Source organism: Schistocerca cancellata, chromosome 1 (assembly GCF_023864275.1).
Source record: "Schistocerca cancellata isolate TAMUIC-IGC-003103 chromosome 1, iqSchCanc2.1, whole genome shotgun sequence".
NCBI classification, from domain to species: domain Eukaryota; kingdom Metazoa; phylum Arthropoda; class Insecta; order Orthoptera; family Acrididae; genus Schistocerca; species Schistocerca cancellata.
In genome coordinates, this window is record NC_064626.1 from 1,064,586,410 (window position 1) to 1,064,607,678 (window position 21,269).

Consider the following 21,269-nt stretch of genomic DNA (forward strand, 5'->3'; position numbering starts at 1 on the left):
ATTCTGAAAAATTGTTTTTAATGAATTCCACTAACAGTCCATTTTTTAACATTTTTTTTGTTTAAGTTAACTCAAAAACCACAGTCTTAGAAGTAGATATCACTTCCCCAATGAATGTCTTTTTTTTCTGTATTTTCAAGTTCAAGACCTTACTTACAGATCAATACCTCTAAATTGTTATGTTGTGAGTAACATTGAATACCTATTAATGAAATTTGCATTTTTAATATTTTTTGTGTGTGCTTGAAGTACTCACATTAGAAAACTGGCAAGGATATGATGGGGAGAGAGAGTCTGCCTGTAAAAGGTACAGCCTATGTCAACTGGAAAGTGAGCAGCGCTCATGGTGCAGGAGGCTGTCTTTCCCCTAAGGACACTACAGCTACTGTGAAGGATCCCCCCCCTCTGGAAGTATGGTGGGTCAGTACAGCTATTGACTCACCCTGTACAGAAGCTGCTTCTCAACATTTAGTGGGGAAGAGAGAGGGATGAATTGCCTGCTCACTCTTCAGTTTGTAGAACTATTAAGGAGTGAAGTTCATGAACAAAATCTGGTGACTTCCTTTCCACTGCGACTATCCCACACATTACCCTTACCATCCACCCTGTTACACCAGAGGAACACAATTTATTTCTTGATATAGACATGGTGTACAAGTTTAATGTTTGCTTTTAATAGGACCTTTTAGTGGAAAATTTAAACAAAATTAATTTTGCACTGGAAAATACTTTTGTTTGACACCACAGTTTTTCAGTTATTCAAGAAAAATATAAAAAGTGATCTTTAAATTGCCCCCAACCCCAACGCTCTTATCACATCGGTCAGGATCTTTAGAATGTTGTTCGTGGCACTTCCTCCTACAACTGTACAAAAATTTGTGACTACAAGAATTCCTTCATCACAAGTCCAAGGGAGTGCTTCTTAACTTGGGAAACACCACCACTAACACTGTTTTGTCTCAGTAAAATGAACTGTGTTCTCGTTGTTGCTCTTCCTGTTGTCTTCAGTCCAAAGATTGGACTAATGCAGTTCTCCATGCTACTCCATCTTGGACGAGCCTCTTGAACTCCGAGTAATTACTGTGTAAGGATGAAAAGTGCACTACTACTACTACTACTACTGTAGCTGCATAAATGTTATCAAAACAAGCAGATCAAAAATAGTTTGAGAATGATGAAATATGTTGAGAAACTGCTCAGAAAGGCAAACTGAAATGTGAAATTAAGTATAAGATGAATAGTTTTCACTCTGTGAACAGAATATCCGTTGGAATGGTGAAACTCTTACAAAAACAATACTGCTAAGCATGCAACTGTTGGCAGTGAACTCTGCTGGCAGCATAGTGCTGACAGCATGGAAAAGGCAAATGGCCACGTCGCAACACTTCACTCAGCTGCCGTCTTACCTGCATCCTATTGCGGCAATACAGATAAGCCATGTGAATGTTAATAAATCTACCTGATGGAAGTTTAAACCTTTGAAACATGTGGAAATAAATAAACAGTAACTGTTAACCATTTATCTGGTATGGGGCAGGTGACAGGACTTATGATCACTTTGTAAAGACTTCACCAAGTCACACTATGGTTATAGTGAGTGGAATATTTGAAATATTGTCAGAAAAGAGATTGGATTATAAGGTCACATATTGGTGTGGTTCTCTTGATTCTGTCAATAGATGGGATTGTACTGGGCATAGCCATCACCTCAACAAGAAAGTGAAACTTAAATTACTTTGGCTAATAACAGAAAATATAGTGAGTGGAAAAATATTAGTAGTTGTAGGACACAGAGCAGCATGTTTTTAGGATAGGAAGGACAGAAAGAAATATTGTTTTAAGAGATCTGGATTTAAACAAACCTTTGATTTCAGAAAGTAACTTATCAACTTAATTCAGGCGGGGGTGGGGGGGTGGGGAGGGGGAAGAGAGAGAGAGAATATCTGCAGAAAATTTATTTTTACTTAATATTATTTCAGTCAATGTTATAATATCAAAATATTGGAAGACCACAGTCAGAAAACCAATGTGACAATCTACCTCTCTGCCCATCATATGCTGGCTGGTATACATGTGTTAACTGTTTTTGTTCAGATTTAAGTTACACCTCACTTTTGTAAATGGGAAATGGAGAAAGGAGGAGTTGCCATATTCATTAGAAATTGTCATAACCTGAAGAACACAGACATTCAAAAATTTTGTTTAGAGCAGCATAAGAGTGCATGTTTGACAGAAGCAGAATTTCATGGTAGTGGGTGTATATCTAGCACCTGCAGATAATTTTAGTCTGTTCATAAATCACCTTGACACTTTATCTGCCAGTGTAACAGCAAAAAACAAGTAGTGGCTGCCCGTAATTTTAATTTAGATTTTTTTTTAAAAACTCTTCCAGTAAGAATTTATTACAGTGAGCTCTGCCTTTGATCGTGTACGCCTTCCGGGTTACAGGAATCAATACTAGAAATACAAGTCATGTCCACAAAAATTTAAAGTAACTTTCTCTGTTACAAAAATATGTTCACAAATACTTTCAATAAATTGCCAGCAGCCAAAACAGTTTACTAATAGTTAAAGTTCAGTTTGAGATGAGGGTAAAAGATTTATTGGTGGCCAACAATTCCAATTTCATTGACGAATTTCTTAGCAGAACCGAGTGGTGCGTATATGTTACCAACAATACTGAATAATGTATGACGTACTTCTGTACAAACTCCGTGCGGTAATGCAGTCATAATAAATAATTGTTTATTTGATGGCACATGGCATCAATAGCCCAAGTAGTATCATATTGTACATCAGTACACTCAACACTGAACGTTGTGCGACAAGTTTGTTGTTAACTATTAAATGAAAATGTGTTAAGCTTTTTTGATTTATTCACATCACAAGCAATATTTCATTTGCTATCTGTGGGAGGTACATATGCACATCTGTTTCGCTTTTTAAATGTTTGTCGAGGATTCTTGTTTTCTGACATGTTCTATATCCTGGAGGGTCTCCTCATTATAGATCATTTAGAATGAAAAACATATCTCATCTAATCAATGAGCTTGTTTCAATCAAAAAATGTAAACACATAGATTTCTGGGGTTGGGGGAAGGTTAGAAGTGGGGAACAGGTGAGGATGGGAGTGTTGTGGTACTTGATGAAACTTAAAAATGAAATGGCCACAACACCAACTGGTGTAACTATTCAGTGATTTCAGTGCTAAATTTTAGGCTGTAATTAACTTTTCAGAGAGACAAATTTCTAATGTATCAGAAAGTGCTGTGAAGATTTCAGCCTTGCTTATGTGCATAGTAGGTGAATATGGATTGGGGGGAAGGAATGAAAGAGGAAGCCGCCTTGTAGAATTTTGCACAGAGCATAACTTAATCATAGCCAACACTTGGTTCAAGAATCATAAAAGAAGGTTGTATACCTGGAAGAATCCTGGAGATACTAAAAGGTATCAGATAGATTATATAATGGTAAGACAGAGATTTAGGAACCAGGTTTTAAATTGTAAGACATTTCCTGGGGCAGATGTGGATTCTGACCACAATCTATTGGTTATGGACTGCAGATTGAAACTGAAGAAACTGCAAAAAGGTGGGAATTTAAGGAGATGGGATCTGGATAAACTGAAAGAACCAGAGGTTGTAGAGAGTTTCAGGGAGAGCATAAGGGAACAATTGACAGGAATGGGGGAAAGAAATACAGTAGAAGAAGAATGGGTAGCTCTGAGGGATGAAGCAGTGAAGGCAGCAGAGGATCAAGTAGGTAAAAAGACGAGGGCTAATAGAAATCCTTGGGTAACAGAAGAAATATTGAATTTAATTGATGAAAGGAGAAAATATAAAAATGCAGTAAATGAAGCAGGCAAAAAGGAATACAAACGTCTCAAAAATGATATCGACAGGAAGTGCAAAATGGCTAAGCAGGCATGGCTAGAGGACAAATGTAAGGATGTAGAGGCTTGTCTCACTAGGTGTAAGATAGATACTGCCTACAGGAAAATTAAAGAAACCTTTGGAGAGAAGAGAACCACTTGTATGAATATCAAGAGCTCAGATGGCAACCCAGTTCTAAGCAAAGAAGGGAAGGCAGAAAGGTGGAAGGAGTATATAGAGGGTTTATACAAGGGCGATGTACTTGAGGACAATATTATGGAAATGGAAGAGGATGTAGATGAAGACGAAATGGGAGATAAGATACTGCGTGAAGAGTTTGACAGAGCACTGAAAGACCTGAGTCGAAACAAGGCCCCGGGAGTAGACAACATTCCATTTGAACTACTGATGGCCTCGGGAGAGCCAGTCATGACAAAACTCTACCATCTGGTGAGCACGATGTATGAGACAGGCGAAATACCCTCAGACTTCAAGAAGAATATAATAATTCCAATCCCAAAGAAAGCAAGTGTTGACAGATGTGAAAATTACCGAACTATCAGTTTAATAAGTCACAGCTGCAAAATACTAACGCGAATTCTTTACAGACGAATGGAAAAACTGGTAGAAGCCGACCTTGGGGAAGATCAGTTTGGATTCCGTAGAAATGTTGGAACACGTGAGGCAATACTGACCTTACGACTTATCTTAGAAGAAAGATTAAGAAAAGGCAAACCTACGTTTCTAGCATTTGTAGACTTAGAGAAAGCTTTTGACAATGTTAACTGGAATACTCTCTTTCAAATTCTGAAGGTGGCAGGAGTAAAATACAGGGAGCGAAAGGCTATTTACAGTTTGTACAGAAACCAGATGGCAGTTATAAGAGTCGAGGGGCATGAAAGGGAAGCAGTGGTTGGGAAAGGAGTAAGACAGGGTTGTAGCCTCTCCCCGATGTTATTCAATCTGTATATTGAGCAAGCAGTAAAGGAAACAAAAGAAAAATTCGGAGTAGGTATTAAAATTCATGGAGAAGATGTAAAAACTTTGAGGTTCGCCGATGACATTGTAATTCTGTCAGAGACAGCAAAGGACTTGGAAGAGCAGATGAACGGAATGGACAGTGTCTTGAAAGGAGGATATAAGATGAACATCAACAAAAGCAAAACGAGGATAATGGAATGTAGTCGAATTAAGTCGGGTGATGCTGAGGGAACTGGATTAGGAAATGAGACACTTAAAGTAGTAAAGGAGTTTTGCTATTTAGGGAGTAAAATAACCGATGATGGTCGAAGTAGAGAGGATATAAAATGTAGACTGGCAATGGCAAGGAAAGCGTTTCTCAAGAAGAGGAATTTGTTAACATCGAGTACAGATTTAAGTGTCAGGAAGTCTGTTTCTGAAAGTATTTGTATGGAGTGTAGCCATGTATGGAAGTGAAACATGGACGATAACTAGTTTGGACAAGAAGAGAATAGAAGCTTTCGAAATGTGGTGCTACAAAAGAATGCTGAAGATAAGGTGGGTAGATCACGTAACTAATGAGGTGGTATTGAATAGGATTGGGGAGAAGAGAAGTTTGTGGCACAACTTGACTATAAGAAGGGATCAGTTGATAGGACATGTTTTGAGGCATCAAGGGATCACAAATTTAGCATTGGAGGGCAGTGTGGAGGGTAAAAATCGTAGAGGGAGACCAAGAGATGAATACACTAAGCAGATTCAGAAGGATGTAGGTTGCAGTAGATACTGGGAGATGAAGAAGCTTGCACAGGATAGAGTAGCATGGAGAGCTGCATCAAACCAGTCTCAGGACTGATGACCACCACAACAACAACAACAACAAAACAACATATGTGCATTTATGATTATTTGGTGAGTTGTTACTCTTAGCAGAAAGATTTTTCACATTCTTCTGAAGTACATACCAAATTTATCCAATTACTGGAGAGGGTTTTTCCAAAATTCATCATCTGGAAAATACAAGGTTGTCTTATGTGCACAGATTAAACCACTAGCGCTAAGGTTGACATTTTTACACTGTGCAATAAGAGGGCCAGTCAAAAGTGGTAATTCCTCTTTTTTTAAATTTTTTTTCCATCTGTCAAGAATTTCATACGACAACTTAAGTTGGGTACCACAACACTGATGATTAGACTTTTCAATATAATCTCCACTCATTCCCACAGTTTTGGTCCATCTTTAAGCAAGGACATCTATTAAAGTGTGGTAAAACACACATCCTGCTACAGCAGCCACTGATGCATAGACCTTCTGACAGTCTCCTCATCTTCAATGTGAATCCTGTGATGAGCTGCTTTCACAGCCTGAACAGATGGAAGTCCGATTGCGTGAGGTCAGGGCTGTATGGGTGACGAGGGAATATTTCCCATCCAATTTTCATTATCTCTTCAGTGGTGTGACGGTGGGTATGTGGCCTTGCATTGTCATGCAACAGAAGAGCCTCTGCCACAGCTTCTTTTGGGCGAACTTGCTGAAGATGTGCCATAAGCTGTTTGAGGGTTTTGATGTACTTAACGAAATTTATTGTACAGCCCTGCTAAAACAAAAAAACAACCACGATCATTCTCTCAGCATCTCACAATACTCTGGCCATAACTTTCTCTGCTGATGCACACTTTTGAACTTTTTCTTCTTCAGTGAATTTCCGTGATGCCATTTCACTGATTGCCTCTTCGATTCTGGTTCAAGAAACATTATGCATGTTGTTAAATAAACTAGAACACTGCCCTTACTGAGGAAGTTACTGTGAGACAAATCATCTGCAGTCACCCGGTGGTCACAAAGAACAATGTCATTAAGATCGCTAATTGTTGTGTACAGTCATCGGCCTGCTGCGCCGTGTTTTGTGAGGCAATGTTTACCCTTCAGCTTTGTTACAGCAATGAACCCATTGTCTAACAATGCTGATACTGTTGCATCATTGCACACATTTTGTCAGTCAAATGCGGATGAGTGTTTCATGTTCTGCATTCAAGAATTCTGCCACAGAATGCTGTCTAATATGAACTTTGATGTCCGCTATTTTCCAAGGGTCTGCAATATTGGCATCTGTTGATGCAGGAAGTTACTACTGCAGTGGATTGGAGAAGCAGCTTTGTGGAATAGTGCGAAATTCAAATTTTTCGCTTTAATTAAGGAGGGGGGGGGGGGGGAGGAAAGAAAATAGGAAGTATTACCTTCCGACTGACCCCTTTAGATTATTTACATAGATTTACAGATGAATTTTTGGGAACTGAGCTTGCGTGAAAATTTATTTTGAAGGGTTTGAAGAGGCCATGTAGTGTCAAAATAGTTGGTATTTGCATTCATACTCTTGCTGCTGGTGCAGTTATCACATGTTATGTCTAATTTGACTGATTTGTTTTAATGGGCTATTATTTAATGTACTTAGTTTTTTTTTCACAAGGACATTTTAACTTTGTGTGAAACGAGCAAGCACCGCGGCTGACTTGTTTGTCCACTGCTTAACATCAACTACTATGCCTCCAGCACAAGCCAAAGATGTTGAGTGGACGAGCTCCATGATGCTGCCTAGACACTGTTCTTTTTTATAACAACTAAATGTTGTCCCCAGAACGAAGTTTTCACTCTGCAGCAGAGTGTGCGCTAATATGAAACTTCCTAGGAGATTAAAACTAAATGCAAGATTAGTTGGAAGAGCACTTCCCCCGAAAGGTACAGATCCAAAGCTCAAGTCTATGTCTGGCAAAAATGTAACCATCAATTTTACCAAAATATATTACACAGGGGGTGGGGGGGGGGTGGGGGTGGGGGCAGAAGAAGAAAAAGAAAAAAAAGGAGGGGAAAAAAAAGGTCAACTCTGCTATGAAGTCCTAACCGACCACCAAATGGTGTAAGTTTAGAACAGGTGTAACGTTAACTTGAAGCTCATACTTTATTTAAAGGAAAATTTGTAATTTTGGTGTCTGAATAAGTTAAATCCCCCCCCCCCCCCCCCCAAGAGACACTCTAAAATGGGGCTCATCTTATATTCAGATTGTCTTATTCTCTTGTATTTTGAAAATTTATAATGATAGATAAATACTCAAATCTGTGATACTGCTGCCATAAATCTTATGCAGCCAGCTCATTAGAAAATTGTTTTTTGAAACCTGTTTTATATATAAAATGGAGTTAAACCAACAGGAAAAGGGAAAATGAGTTTCATCGAAAAGAGGTTGCCCACTACCTTTTCCTTCAGGACTATCATGATAAACAGGATCATCTTAATGGTACATAAAACAATAAATGCAACTGTACATACCTGTCTATGATCATGGAACTTGTAGGAGCACATTCCAGCAATATGACACAGTTCATCTCCAACCAGATTTTCATGCAGGTGATTATACCAGGTATCAAAATATGTCACGACAATGGCTGAACAGCTGTCTGAAAAGCTTCCAAACGTTCCACAAGCCTACAAAATGAAGAAAGAAATCACTATCCAGCTTTTCCAAATGATATTTTCTATTATTAATGGTTTGGTGTTTTACGCCAGCTAACTGCTCTACAGATATTTAAACAGCAGATGGACAAGAATTTTTAAATTTATCTCAGATTAGTATTAATATATTATAGTTAGCTAAATAATAATAATAATAATAATAATAATAATAATAATCATAATAATCATAATAATAATCATCATCATCATCATCATCATCATCATCATCATCATCATCATCATCATCATCATCATCATCATCATCATCTATTAGAGGTTTTTTTTTGTTTTTAGGAACTGAAAATTGTTTTATTGTTTAACTTCGTGATGCCACAGTCATTAAAGTAATCACAGAAGGGAAGCTATGTGCGCCACCTGTCTATGAATTGTGTAAACACTGTTCTGTGGTACAGTATTTTAACCATTTGTGTATCTTGTTTTCTGAGGTGGAATTTGTGGACTAGTACAGAATTTTCCTGAGCAAGTGGGGGAAACCACATAAAAACCACACTGACCAGTTGGCGTACTAGCCCACATTTGTTAGTTCACTGTGCAGATCCAATCCAAGTCTGTTTCACTTGTACATGTCTGAAGCTAGCCTGCTACGCTGTACAAGCGACTGACATTTCCCTATCATAGTAACTATAAGTACATGAATATTGAAAATCGTTGCGTGTCTGAATCTATGTTTAAGCACTTAGTTTCTAGAATCTTATTGTTGGGTAGTAAAACAGTGTAAAATTTACTTCAGTTCTGGAGACAATGACTAGCTTTTGCACGTGCATAACATTTCTTTGTTGCTATTGTTATCGATGTTCATACTGCTGATGGCTTGTGAAAAGGGGAGGAGGAGGAGGGAGGGAGGGAGGGAGTCACAACTACAATGAAAACACGATTGGCATTAATACCGTGTATAAAGCTACATACAAAGAGACAACACAGCATTCATACAATAATGTTCCCTGCAGGAATAACAACATTCAGTCAACACACATTAGCCTTCTGCAGAGGATAAAAAGTACAGTTATGCCATTGTTTCAGCTTTCACAACAGCTGTTTAACTAAAATTTCTTTCAGTTTTTACTAGATGTCAATTACAAAATCCTAACCTCTGTCTGTATTACTAAATGGCTAACCCTGTTCATGGCTTATGGTGCAAAGTCCCAACTGCAGTCTGCCAACCTAACAAATACCAAGATATACAAAAATGTGATTTTCAATATTTCATATAATTGATAACAGAATTTAAAAATTTAACATGCTATCATAATCAGTCATTATGAGAATATTATGTTGAAGTTTTAACACAGTCTGACAGCTATGAAAGTATGTGAAAGTCTTGTGGCAATGGAACTCGTGGCACACCAAATCCTCTGAATATATTCATCCAGTATTTGAGAATGAGAAAACTTTAAACATAATTTCAAACTTGTTCTAACCTTTTTCTCATCTAAATGTCAAACACTTAAAGTAACCAGAGTTTTGAAATTATTTTATACATGGGAGTTGGATTTAAACAAGATAGCCACCTCCATGTACTAGGGCGAGTCAAATGAAAACAAATATTTTTTAAAATATTATTCATTGTGCAAAAGTGGTACAAAGCTGTATCACTTTTCAACATAATCTCCCCCACACTCAATGCAAGTCCTCCAGCACTTACAAAGAGCATAAATTCCTTTAGAAAAAAAGTTCTTTTGGTAGTCCGCACAACAACTCATGCATTGTGTGGCGTACCTCTTCATCAGAACAGAACTTCTTTCCTCCCGTTGCGTCTTTGAGTGGCCCCAACATATGGAAATCACTTGGGGGCAAGGTCTGGTGAATATGGTGGATGAGGAAGTGAACCCTGGTTTCATCCCCAGTAACGATTCTTGCAAGGAAGTCATCACCTTCTCATTGAAAGCACCGAAGTAGTTTACAAGCATCAACACATCGTTCTCTCATTTCAGGAGTCAGCTGCCGCAGCACCCACCTTGCAGACACTTTGTGAAACTGGAGCACATCATGCACAATGTGGTGTGCTGACCCATGACTAATCTGGAAACATGCTGCAATGTCATTCAGTGTCACTCGCGGTTTCCTTCACTATGGCTTCAACTGCTGCAATGTTCTGTGGGGTCACAACTCTTTGTGCATGACCTGGATGAAGAACATCTTCCACTGAAGTCACATCATTTGCGAACTTCCTACTCCATTCGTAGACTTACTGCTGTGACAAACATGCATCACCATACTGAACCTTCATTCGTCGATGAATTTCAATAGGTTTCACACCTTCAGTACACAAAAACCGAATAACAGAACGCTGTTCTTCCCTGGTGCAAGCTGCAAGTGGGGCGGCCCTCTTTATACTGATACTGTGACGGTATGTGTGCATCTGCACTCTGCTGCCACCTACAGGCCATTCCGCACACTGTTTGTAGCACACTTACCAACTTAAAGGATAACAGTGCGAAATTTCGATTTGTTGTTACAAATTTAAGGTAATCATTTGACTCAACCTCTTACATATAAAAAAAGAATTGGATCAGACTTAAGTAAGTTACAAATGCAAATGGTGCCTACTAATTTGTGGTAACTGGACAGGGAAGTAGTACTGATGGTAATGGGAGAGTTAACTGTGATAAGGCCAGAATAAAAATTCTTTTGGGCCCCCTGAGGAACCAATTTATAATCTAGACATCCCTGTTCCAAAAATTTCTGTGCCAGCACAAAAAGCGGAAGTTATACTACTTTCCCCTCCCCTTCCCCTGAAAATATGAAATTAACAGATGCAAACACACATACTTTTACATTGATAATGCTATGGCCATAGAGAAATTGCACTTACTTCCAGAAGGTTATTCATCATATCATCTCTTGGAGTTTCGTGAAATTTTTTCCTCAACAATTCTGTTACTTTGTAACAGTTGTCACAAGTTTTTACCTCACTTTGTGGCTTGCTCTGAAAACACACATCACATTACATTACATTACAGGGTGGAAATTCTCCAACACAATAAAACACAGAATTGTAAATACAGGAAATGTTACACACACACACACACACACACACACACACACACACACACACACACACACACACAGAGAGAGAGAGAGAGAGAGAGAGAGAGAGATATTTTTAGTTATAAGGAGACAGTATGGCTGGCAGAATTTGACACAAATTAAGAAGTACAGTGAAATCTATTCTCACCTTTTGGACCTTTTAATTCAATCATCAAGAAACAAAGAGGGACATGTTTCTGAAGGTTGGAGAGTAGGAGCTAGTCACTGAGACTCCAGGATGAGAGGGACCCACCTGATGCGATGTCAACAGGAGAGAGAGAGAGAGTGTATTTCCCCTATTCTTCACATGGGGTGCAGCCCTATCATTCATGGGTCTTAATGACCTGCCCCTTCTTCTCAACCTTCCGAATAACAAAGATCTCCCCTTCGAATTCTTACACTCACGTCTTTAATGGGTTTGTCAATGTACTGTGCAAACTATAATAGACAATGACCAAAACTAGGCTACTATCTTACACAATAACCTGTAAATGAGAGTTACGTAGCAACACATATAAAAACATGTATAACAGCCTATGAACTAGTTGGTTCTACACAATTTTCGTAAAAATTTTGCACATGATGAATACATCACAGAAGCAACAAAATACAAGGTGCGACAATAAAGTAATGAGACTTAATTTTCTTTGCAAGATAAGGCAATCCTGCAGGCTTGCATAGGCACTGTATTTTCGACCTTGGTCTATGAGCTGCTTCTAGTTCAAGCGGCATATCAACAGAACTGCTCAGTCGTGAGTTGTGCTGTAATAAGTTAACATGTGTGTGTCTATCGTCACGGAAATGGAACCGCATAATATTGTGCAATGGTATGCCATTTCTTTTTGCGTTAAATTGGGTGAAAATGTGACAACAACTTATGATAAGCTTCAGAAGGTTTTTGGAGAGGAGGTTATATTAAGAGCTTAAGTTTTTCGTTGGCATAAAATGTTTAGTGAAAGCAGAACAAATGTTGAAGATAAATTCCGCAGTGGACGGCCATCAACCTCATAGACGGATGTCAACTTGGCGAGGGTGTGTTAACTCTTACGATCTGATCTAGGATTATCCGTGAAAATGATTGCAGAAGAACTGAACGTCAATCGAGAAGCGGTTCGTCTAGTAATAACGAAAGATCTTGGTATGAGACAGATTTGGGCAAAATTGGTCTCCATCACGCTAATGCATCATCCCATACTGCTGGGTCAGTATAACAATTTTTAAACTCTTTATTAAATTTCAGTACCCCCACAGCCACCTTATTCAACAGATATCGCTTCGTGCATCTTTTTTATATTACCAAGAGTCCAACCGGCAGTCAAGGGACACCATTTTCAAACTACACAAGATGTCCAAAAAGCTGTGATGAGAGTCTTGGAGGATATTACAGACGATTAGTTCCAGAAATGTTACTATCAATGGCAGAAGCGCTGGAAAAAGTGTATGCAATCAGAAGGGAACTACTTTGAAGGGGAGAACACTAAACTTGACTAAAACGGTAAGCAACATTTTTTTCACATCAGTCTCATTACTTTATTGCCACACCTCGTATATTGTGAAATGAAGAGAACAGAACACACAGTTTATACAACATAAAATCTTATTCAACATAGTAGATATAAGAGCATATATCAGATGGTTTAAAACAATTGCTGGCTCTTGGACTTCGTCAGTCCTGGTGGTTTTTTGAGGTATTACGAAACTTTGGCATTTGGAATTACATTTGATCAACAGGACTTAGTACAATGTACGAGCTGAAGACTGCCAGCTATTAACAATGCTTCCATCTCCTATATTACAGTCCCTACACAGAAAGAAGAAACTAAGATAAGGTTTTATCATCATATCAACAAGAGCCCAGATTCTTGTTAGAATTGCATTCCTTCCCGATTACAAACAAATGGTACAAATTTCTTTACATTAATAATAGGTGCAGTCACCCCAGAGTAACTTAAAAAGTCCAGGGAAAATAATAATCTCCCTCCACACAGTATTTTATATATTACATAAAAACCAGTGAACATTAAAGCATTACAAATTACAAACCACAGCAAAGGCTTCCCAATTGTTTGATGAGTCACTAAACAAGAATGCACACAGTGTTGCTCCACATTAAAAATTGAGGCTTTTTTCCAGAACTTACTATATGTTGCTTAGCCAAGAGCTCATCAATATGAGCATTGTTGCAAAGGCCAGCTACAGCACACACAACTTGAGGATTCATCTCTGAAGCCAGGGTTTCCACCAACTCCGGAACAAACTCATCTGCAAGTTTCATGCATTCTTTAGCGACCGGTTTCAATGGAATTAAACCACATGTCCCATCAAAAACTTCTTTCAGCTCTTCCTGTGGGGGAAAAAAAAAGTTATTAGGAAACTAGGCATTCGAGTCTTCATTTTATTTAACACATTTACATTGGATACTTTCAGTATGCAACTCAAACACACAGAGATTACACCAAAACACAAATGTTTGGACAATGCAGTAAAGGGAAGTTTGTGGCTCAAGGCATTTTGCATGTGTATCTCTGCTTGCTGTATTGAAATATTTTTTTTTTTTTTTTTTTTTTGGTTTGTGGTTTTTTAGGGCGCAAAACTTCTATGGTCATTAGCGCCCAGCCCGTGACTTAAGACAGTAAAAAACCGAAATTGAAAACCAGCAGCAATGGGAACAAAGTCAGAAAATTGGAGAAACTAAAAATAGAAGAATGCTTAAAAATCTGCTACAGAAAGGGGGTGGTTGTCCCCAAAAAAAGCTTCAAATGACTGACGTCATTTCACTGTCACTAATAAACTGGAGAACGCGGTCGGCTGAGCGCGTGTCATCTGCTAAAATCTACGATAAATCAGGCGATAGCTGTAGACGGGAGCGTAACGGATTAAAATAGGGGCATTCAATTAAAAGGTGTCTTACCGTCCACAGCTGAGAGCAGTGGGGACAGAGTGGGGGAGGATCGCCGCTTAAAAGATGTCGATGGCTAAAACGACAGTGCCCTATCCGGAGTCTAGCTAAAATTACCTCCTCCAGACGACGCGTTCGGGAGGAAGAGGTCCAAGCGCAAGGAAGGGCTTTCACTTCCCGCAATTTATTACGGGGAAGTGCCGACCAATGCGCATGCCATAAATGAGCAACTTGGCGACATAAACCGCTCCGTATATCGGTGAAGGGAAGCGACTGAATAGCTGGCCGAGGAAGAGAGACTGCAGCCTTGGCCGCCATATCGGCCGCCTCATTCCCACAGATACCAGCGTGTCCCGGGAGCCAGAGGAACACCACCGAGACGCCCCCCAGGTGGAGCAAGCGCAGACAGTCCTGAATCCGGTGGACCAGAGGGTGCACAGGGTAAAGAGCTTGGAGACTGAGGAGAGAGCCGAGAGAATCTGAGCAGATAACGTACTGTATCCGCTGATGGCGGCGGATGTAGTGGACAGCCTGGAGAACAGCGTAAAGCTCCGCAGTATAAACCGAACATTGGTCGGGAAGCCGAAAGCGATTTGGGGTGTCGCCAACAATATAGGCACTCCCTACACCTAACGATGTTTTCGAGCCGTCGGTGTAAATAAATGTGGCGTCCATCATTTGTGCACATAGAGCAGCAAATGCCCGACGATAAATAAGTGTAGGGGTACCATCCTTGGGAAATTGACAAAGGTCACGGAGCAGGCAGATCCGGGGACGGAGCCAAGGCGGTGCTGTACCCCAAGTTGTCAAGAAGGTTTTAGGAAAGCGGAAGGAAAGAGAATGGAGCAGTTGACGGAAGCGGACTCCCGGGGGTAGTAGGGAGGAGGAGCGGCCTGCATACCCTACATCAAAGGAGGCGTCGAAAAAAAGGTCGTGGGCTGGATTAGCAGGCATGGAAGACAGATGGCTAGCATAACGACTCAGGAGGACTGCTCGCCGATTGGACAGCGGAGGTTCAGCAGTCTCAGCATAAAGGCTTTCCACAGGGCTAGTGTAAAAAGCTCCAGACACTAAACGTAATCCACGGTGGTGGATAGAATCGAGACGCCGAAGAATAGACGGCCGAGCAGAGGAGTAGACTATGCTTCCATAATCCAATTTCGAGCGCACTAAGGCGCGATAGAGGCGGAGAAGGACCACTCTGTCCGCTCCCCAGGAGGTACCATTCAGGACACGGAGGGTGTTAAGCGATCGCAGACAGCGAGCCGAAAGATAGGAAACGTGGGAGGACCAGCATAGTTTTCTGTCAAACATAAGACCCAAGAATTTAGCGACGTCTGAAAACGGAAGGTTGACAGGACCTAGATGTAAGGAGGGCGGAAGAAACTCCTTACGTCGCCAAAAAGTGACACAAACGGTCTTACTGGGTGAGAAACGGAAGACAGTTTCGATGCTCCACGAGTGGAGGCGATCGAGACATCCTTGAAGACGTCGTTCAAGAAGGCTGGTCCGTTGAGCGCTGTAGTAGATCGCAAAATCGTCCACAAAGAGGGAGCCCGAGACATCATGAGGGAGACAATCCATAATTGGATTTATGGCGATGGCAAACAGTACAACACTCAGCACGGAACCCTGGGGTACCCCGTTTTCTTGGGAGAAAGTACGGGAGAGAGTAGTGTTCACCCGCACCCTAAATGTGCGCTCCGCCATAAATTCGCGAAGAAAAAGGGGCAGCCGGCCTCGAAAGCCCCAAGAGAACAGTGTGCGGAGGATGCCTGTCCTACAACAGGTATCGTATGCTCTCTCCAGAACAAAAAATATTGCTACCGTTTGGCGTTTCCGGAGAAAATTGTTCATGATGTAAGTGGAGAGAGCAACAAGATGGTCAACTGCAGAACGATGCTTTCGGAATCCGCATTGGGCAGGTGTTAAAAGACTGCGGGATTCCAGCCACCAAGCTAAACAGTAATTCACCATACGCTCCAAAACCTACTCGTGAGAGAAATGGGGCGATAGCTAGAGGGGAGATGTTTGTCCTTTCCAGGTTTCGGAACGGGAACGACGATAGCTTCCCGCCATCGTCTGGGAAAAGTACTGTCGGTCCAAATTCGATTATAAAGGCGAAGGAGGTAACGCAGACTATGGGTTGATAAATGCAGCAACATCTGGACATGGATTCCATCCGGTCCTGGGGCGGAGGAGCGAGAAGAAGAGAGGGCATGTTGGAGTTCCCGCATGGAGAAAACAGTATTGTAGCTTTCGTGATTTGGAGAGGAGAAAGCAAGATGTCGCACTTCTGCTGCACGTTTCTTCGGGAGAAATGCTGGCGGGTAATTTGAAGAGCTCGAAATCTCAGCAAAGTGCTGACCCAACGAGTTAGAAATTGCGACGGGGCCCACTAAGGTATCATGCGCGACAGTGAGCCCAGAGACCGGGGAGAAACTAGGTGCGCCTGAGAACCGTCGAAGCCGACTCCAAACTTCCGAGGAGGGAGTGAAGGTGTTAAATGAGCTAATAAAGAATTTCCAGCTTGCCTTCTTGCTATCGCGGATGACGCGACGGCATCGCGCACGGAGCTGCTTATAACGGATACAGTTGGCCAAAGTAGGATGGTGACGGAAATTGCGTAGAGCACGTCGCCGCTCACGTAGTGCGTCACGGCATGCCTCGTTCCACCAAGGAACCGGGGGGCGCCGGGGCAATTCGGAGGTGCGTGGTATTGAACGTTCCGCAGCTGTAAGAATAACGTCGGTAATATGTGTGACCTCATCGTCGACGCTGGGAAAGCAACGGTCATCGAATGTCGCGAGAGACGAAAAAAGTGTCCAATCGGCTTGGGCAAATTTCCAGCGTCGCGAGCGCATATATGGCAGTGGAGACTGCAGTCTAAGGACACATGGAAAGTGGTCACTCGAGTGTGTATCATCAAGGGCGAACCATTCGAAGCGCCGAGCTAGCGGAACAGTACCGACCGCAAGGTCCAAATGAGATAAATTTGTCGTGGAGACAGACAAAAATGTGGGGACCCCAGTGTTGAGGCAAACTAGATCCGCTTGGTGGAAGACGTCTAGCAATAGAGAGCCACGTGGACAAGGATGAGGAGATCCCCAAAGCGGGTGGTGGGCATTGAAGTCCCCAACCAGCAAATAGGGGGGTGGAAGCTGACCAAGAAGATGAAGGAGATCAGCTCGTGCCATTGGTGTGGATGATGGAATGTATACAGTACAAAGAGAGAACGTGTATCCAGAAAGGGAAAGACGGACGGCGACAGCTTGGAAGGAACTGTTTAAGGGGATTGGGTGATAATGGAGAGTATCATGGAGAAGAATCATGAGTCCTCCATGGGCTGGAGTGCCTTCAACAGAGGGGAGGTCATAGCGGACGGACTGAAAGTGAGGGAGAACAAAGCGGTCATGGGGACGCAGCTTTGTTTCCTGAAGACAGAAGATGACCGGCGAGTAGGAGCGTACGAGGACCGACAATTCATCCCGATTGGCTCGAATGCCGCAGATATTCCAGTGGATAATGGACATGGGGTGAAAAGAAAATGGAGGAATGTGACCAAAGTTGCTGTCAACTCAAAGACTGCTCGGAGCTAGCAACCGACAGCATGGAATGGCATTCAGCCGAAGGCAGAAGATCCTGATCCATAGGTTGGTCAGGAGCAGTCCCTGCCACCAGCGATCGGCCGGTTGACCGGCCACCAGCAGTGCGCCTTGGCGACACAGAAGATGGCCGAGGGCGATTTCCGCCAGGTGGTGCTGTAGAGGGGACACGCCTTGGCGGAGAAGGAGAGGAACTGGGTTTCTTTGTAGCCTTCTTGGAAGAATGTTGTTTAGATGAAGGAGGAACCGATGGTTGTGAAGTTGCGGTACGTAAAAACTCTTCACGAGTATGCTCTTTTTTCGAAGACTTGGCGTCCGACTTTTGGGCTCGAGATGTAGCAGAACCCGACGAAGGGTGAGCCATAGAGTGGGCAGGCGAAAGTGGTGAGGTTGAACGAGCGATCTTTGCGCTGGCCGATCTGACGACCGTGGTACTAAAGGTGAGGTCGCAAGTCTGCGTGGCCGCCTCCTTTGTTGGCCGAGGAGAAGCAAGGACAGTGCTGTATTTTCCTGTCTGAGGCACGGTGGGCTTGCGACTGGCGAATAATTTTCGAGCAGCAAAGGTCGACACCTTTTCCTTCACCCTTAATTCCTGGATGAGCTTCTCGTCCTTAAAAACGGGGCAATCTCGAGAGGAAGCAGCGTGGTCACCCATACAGTTGATGCAGCGAGGGGACGGAGGTGGACAAGCACCCTCATGGGCATCCTTGCCACACGTAACACATTTGGCTGGATTGGAACAGGACTGGCTGGTGTGATTGAACCGCTGACATCGATAGCAACGCGTAGGGTTTGGGACGTAAGGGCGAACGGAAATTATCTCATAGCCTGCTTTAATTTGCGATGGGAGTTGAACTGTGTCAAATGTCAAGAAGACAGTGCGGGTTGCAATGATGTTCGTGTCAACCCGTTTCATTACTCTATGAACTGCCGTTACGCCCTGGTCAGACAGATAGTGCTGAATTTCTTCGTCAGACAATCCATCGAGGGAGCGTGTATAAACGACTCCACGCGAGGAATTTAAGGTACGGTGCGGTTCCACCCGGACAGGGAAGGTGTGGAGCAGAGAAGTACGCAGCAATTTTTGTGCCTGGAGGGCACTGTGTGTTTCTAACAACAGGGTGCCATTCCGTAATCTGGAACAAGACTTTACAGGACCTGCTATTGCGTCGACACATTTCTGAATAATGAAAGGGTCGACCGTGGAGAAGTCGTGACCTTCATCAGACCGAGAAACAACAAGGAACTGTGGCAACGATGGAAGAATCGTCTGTGGCTGAGACTCAGTATACTTACGTTTGTGAGCAGACTTAGTGGAAGGTGAAGAAACCATTGCGGAAGAATCCCCCATGATTACCGGCGTCTCCGATGGCGCGCTCCTCCCTTGTGGGGGCCCTCTCTGAGGGCACTCCCGCCTTAGGTGATTGTTCACACCTCAGGTCACACCTCCCGACAAACGGACGGAGGGACCAATCGGCATTTTCGGAAGGTATCAGCTCGGGTAATCACCCCTCCCTGGGCCTGGCCGTTACCAGGGGGTACGTACGTGTCCTACCTGTCTACCCGGGGCGGGGAATTACGCGTTACCCCGTCACCGGCTACGCACGAAGGGCGTGGGTCGGCCTTCAGACATGCACAGGGAGGAAGAAAGAGAAAGGGAAAGGAAGGAAGAGAGGTCTCAAACGACGCAGCGGAGAAAAGGGAAAGAGAAGAGGTAAGGAAAAGAGAAGGACAAAGGAAGGAAGAAGACAGAGAAGGACAAAGGAAGGAAGAAGACATAAAAGCAAGGAAGGCAAAGAATGCAGTACATTTACGAGCGTCCGTCTCCGGACGTAGGCACAAACCATACTCCCAGATGGGGAGAAAGGGAAGAAAAGAGCCAGAGGTGAGGGGAGGAGGGGCGAAGATAGGGATGGGGAAGGATGCGGAATGGGAAGGTATGCAGCCCGGAAAGGAAGGAAATCCACATTAGCTCGGGGTCCCGTGCTCGCTATGCACGTATCCACAAAAGAGTTGTGGACCCCCTGGGGGGTGTATTGAAATATGTGCTCAGATTATCTCATTTCAAGTTGTTTGCACATGCTGTGTGTGGGACGTATTTATTACAGTTGTGTGAAAATAAAAATAGCATAGATGCTCACAAGCATACAGAGTACTAGTTATTCCTACTGCAAAGGAAAAAGACTTCGCATCAAAATTTGACATGTTTTAACACATTCAGTAGTCTTACAACAGATGAAATAAGATCATTAAGTTACCTTTGACATGTATCAACACTCAGATGAGGGTTTGCCATGGCAAATAGTATGCTTTATTGCCCAGAAGTTATCACTCTTTCTCACAACTCTAACTCAAAGCTGTACATAATATTTCTTCTGCTGCACTTGATGCAGCCACAACATTGAAGTTGCACAAAACTTTCATTCAAAAAATAATTTGAAATTGTTATGTTATGGTTAAGTATTCGTATTCTCTGCCAGAGAAAATGTATTAATAGGATATCAGAGTGATACTGGCTCTCAGGTGGTAACAAATTGGGGCCACAGGGAAGATGCAGTTCACAAGAAACATTAGCAATTGATTGGTAACACAACTGGTGTGTATTCTACATAACTAAACTTCTGAAGCCCAGAATTTAGCTAACTGTATGCAGTTCTGTTAACTGCTCAACAGGTATGAACTTAAAGAGATTCATTCTATAGATGAAGGATACAAAAAACTGAAAACTTTTCTCAGGTTTATGTAAGTCTGCAGGCTTTTGTGGCTGTCGTCAGTGAAGGTGAAACATTCTGGGACGTTAACTGCGTCATATTTATTCTACAAGATCAATGTTTTAACTCCTCTCCTGGGATCTTCTTCAGGATCATGTGGTGTCCAGATAACTGAACACAGCTGAGTGAGGGGGTGGAAAAGGCGATAGTGCTCAAGCAATATGATGTGCTGTAACAATCTACAAGATTTACCTTCAGTTTTGTTAGGAAGTTTTGTGGAAATTTTCGGAGGATGATAGCATGGCAGTTGCATCACAATAGTACCTGTTTAATACAAAAAATTAATAGTAAATGAGGGGGAGGAAGTGTGGTAGTAGCATAATCAACACAATGGATAGTCAGTGCTAAACTCTTTTCATCTCAGTCCTCACACTTTAAGAGCCAAGGATGTTTCAGTGAAATTTTCTTCATGAATTCACTTTTACAGCACAACAAAGATTAGGAAGTTATTTTTGTAGTTTCCATAAATGTGGTAAACACTGCACATGTGAAACTGGATGCAGGCATAAAGCAGGGTTCTAACAGGATAATAAACCACAGAGGCAATACTTAGCCCATACATTTGTTTTGTATGGGAGGGGGGGGGGGGGGGGGAGGGGGTGGTGG

The 21,269-nt window shown here is 42.2% G+C and overlaps 1 protein-coding gene across 1 annotated transcript in view; it reads right to left on the minus strand.

The window, feature by feature from the left end:
- The window catches only part of LOC126090690 (prosaposin), a 68,722-nt gene that overhangs the window by 37,673 nt on the left and 9,780 nt on the right, over positions 1-21,269 (minus strand). The window contains exons 4-6 of the mRNA XM_049907005.1: positions 13,529-13,732; positions 11,174-11,287; positions 8,158-8,313 (exon numbers count right to left, since the gene is read on the minus strand). Of these exons, the coding sequence (XP_049762962.1) occupies positions 8,158-8,313; positions 11,174-11,287; positions 13,529-13,732 (474 nt within the window). The remainder of the gene's footprint in view (positions 1-8,157; positions 8,314-11,173; positions 11,288-13,528; positions 13,733-21,269) is intronic.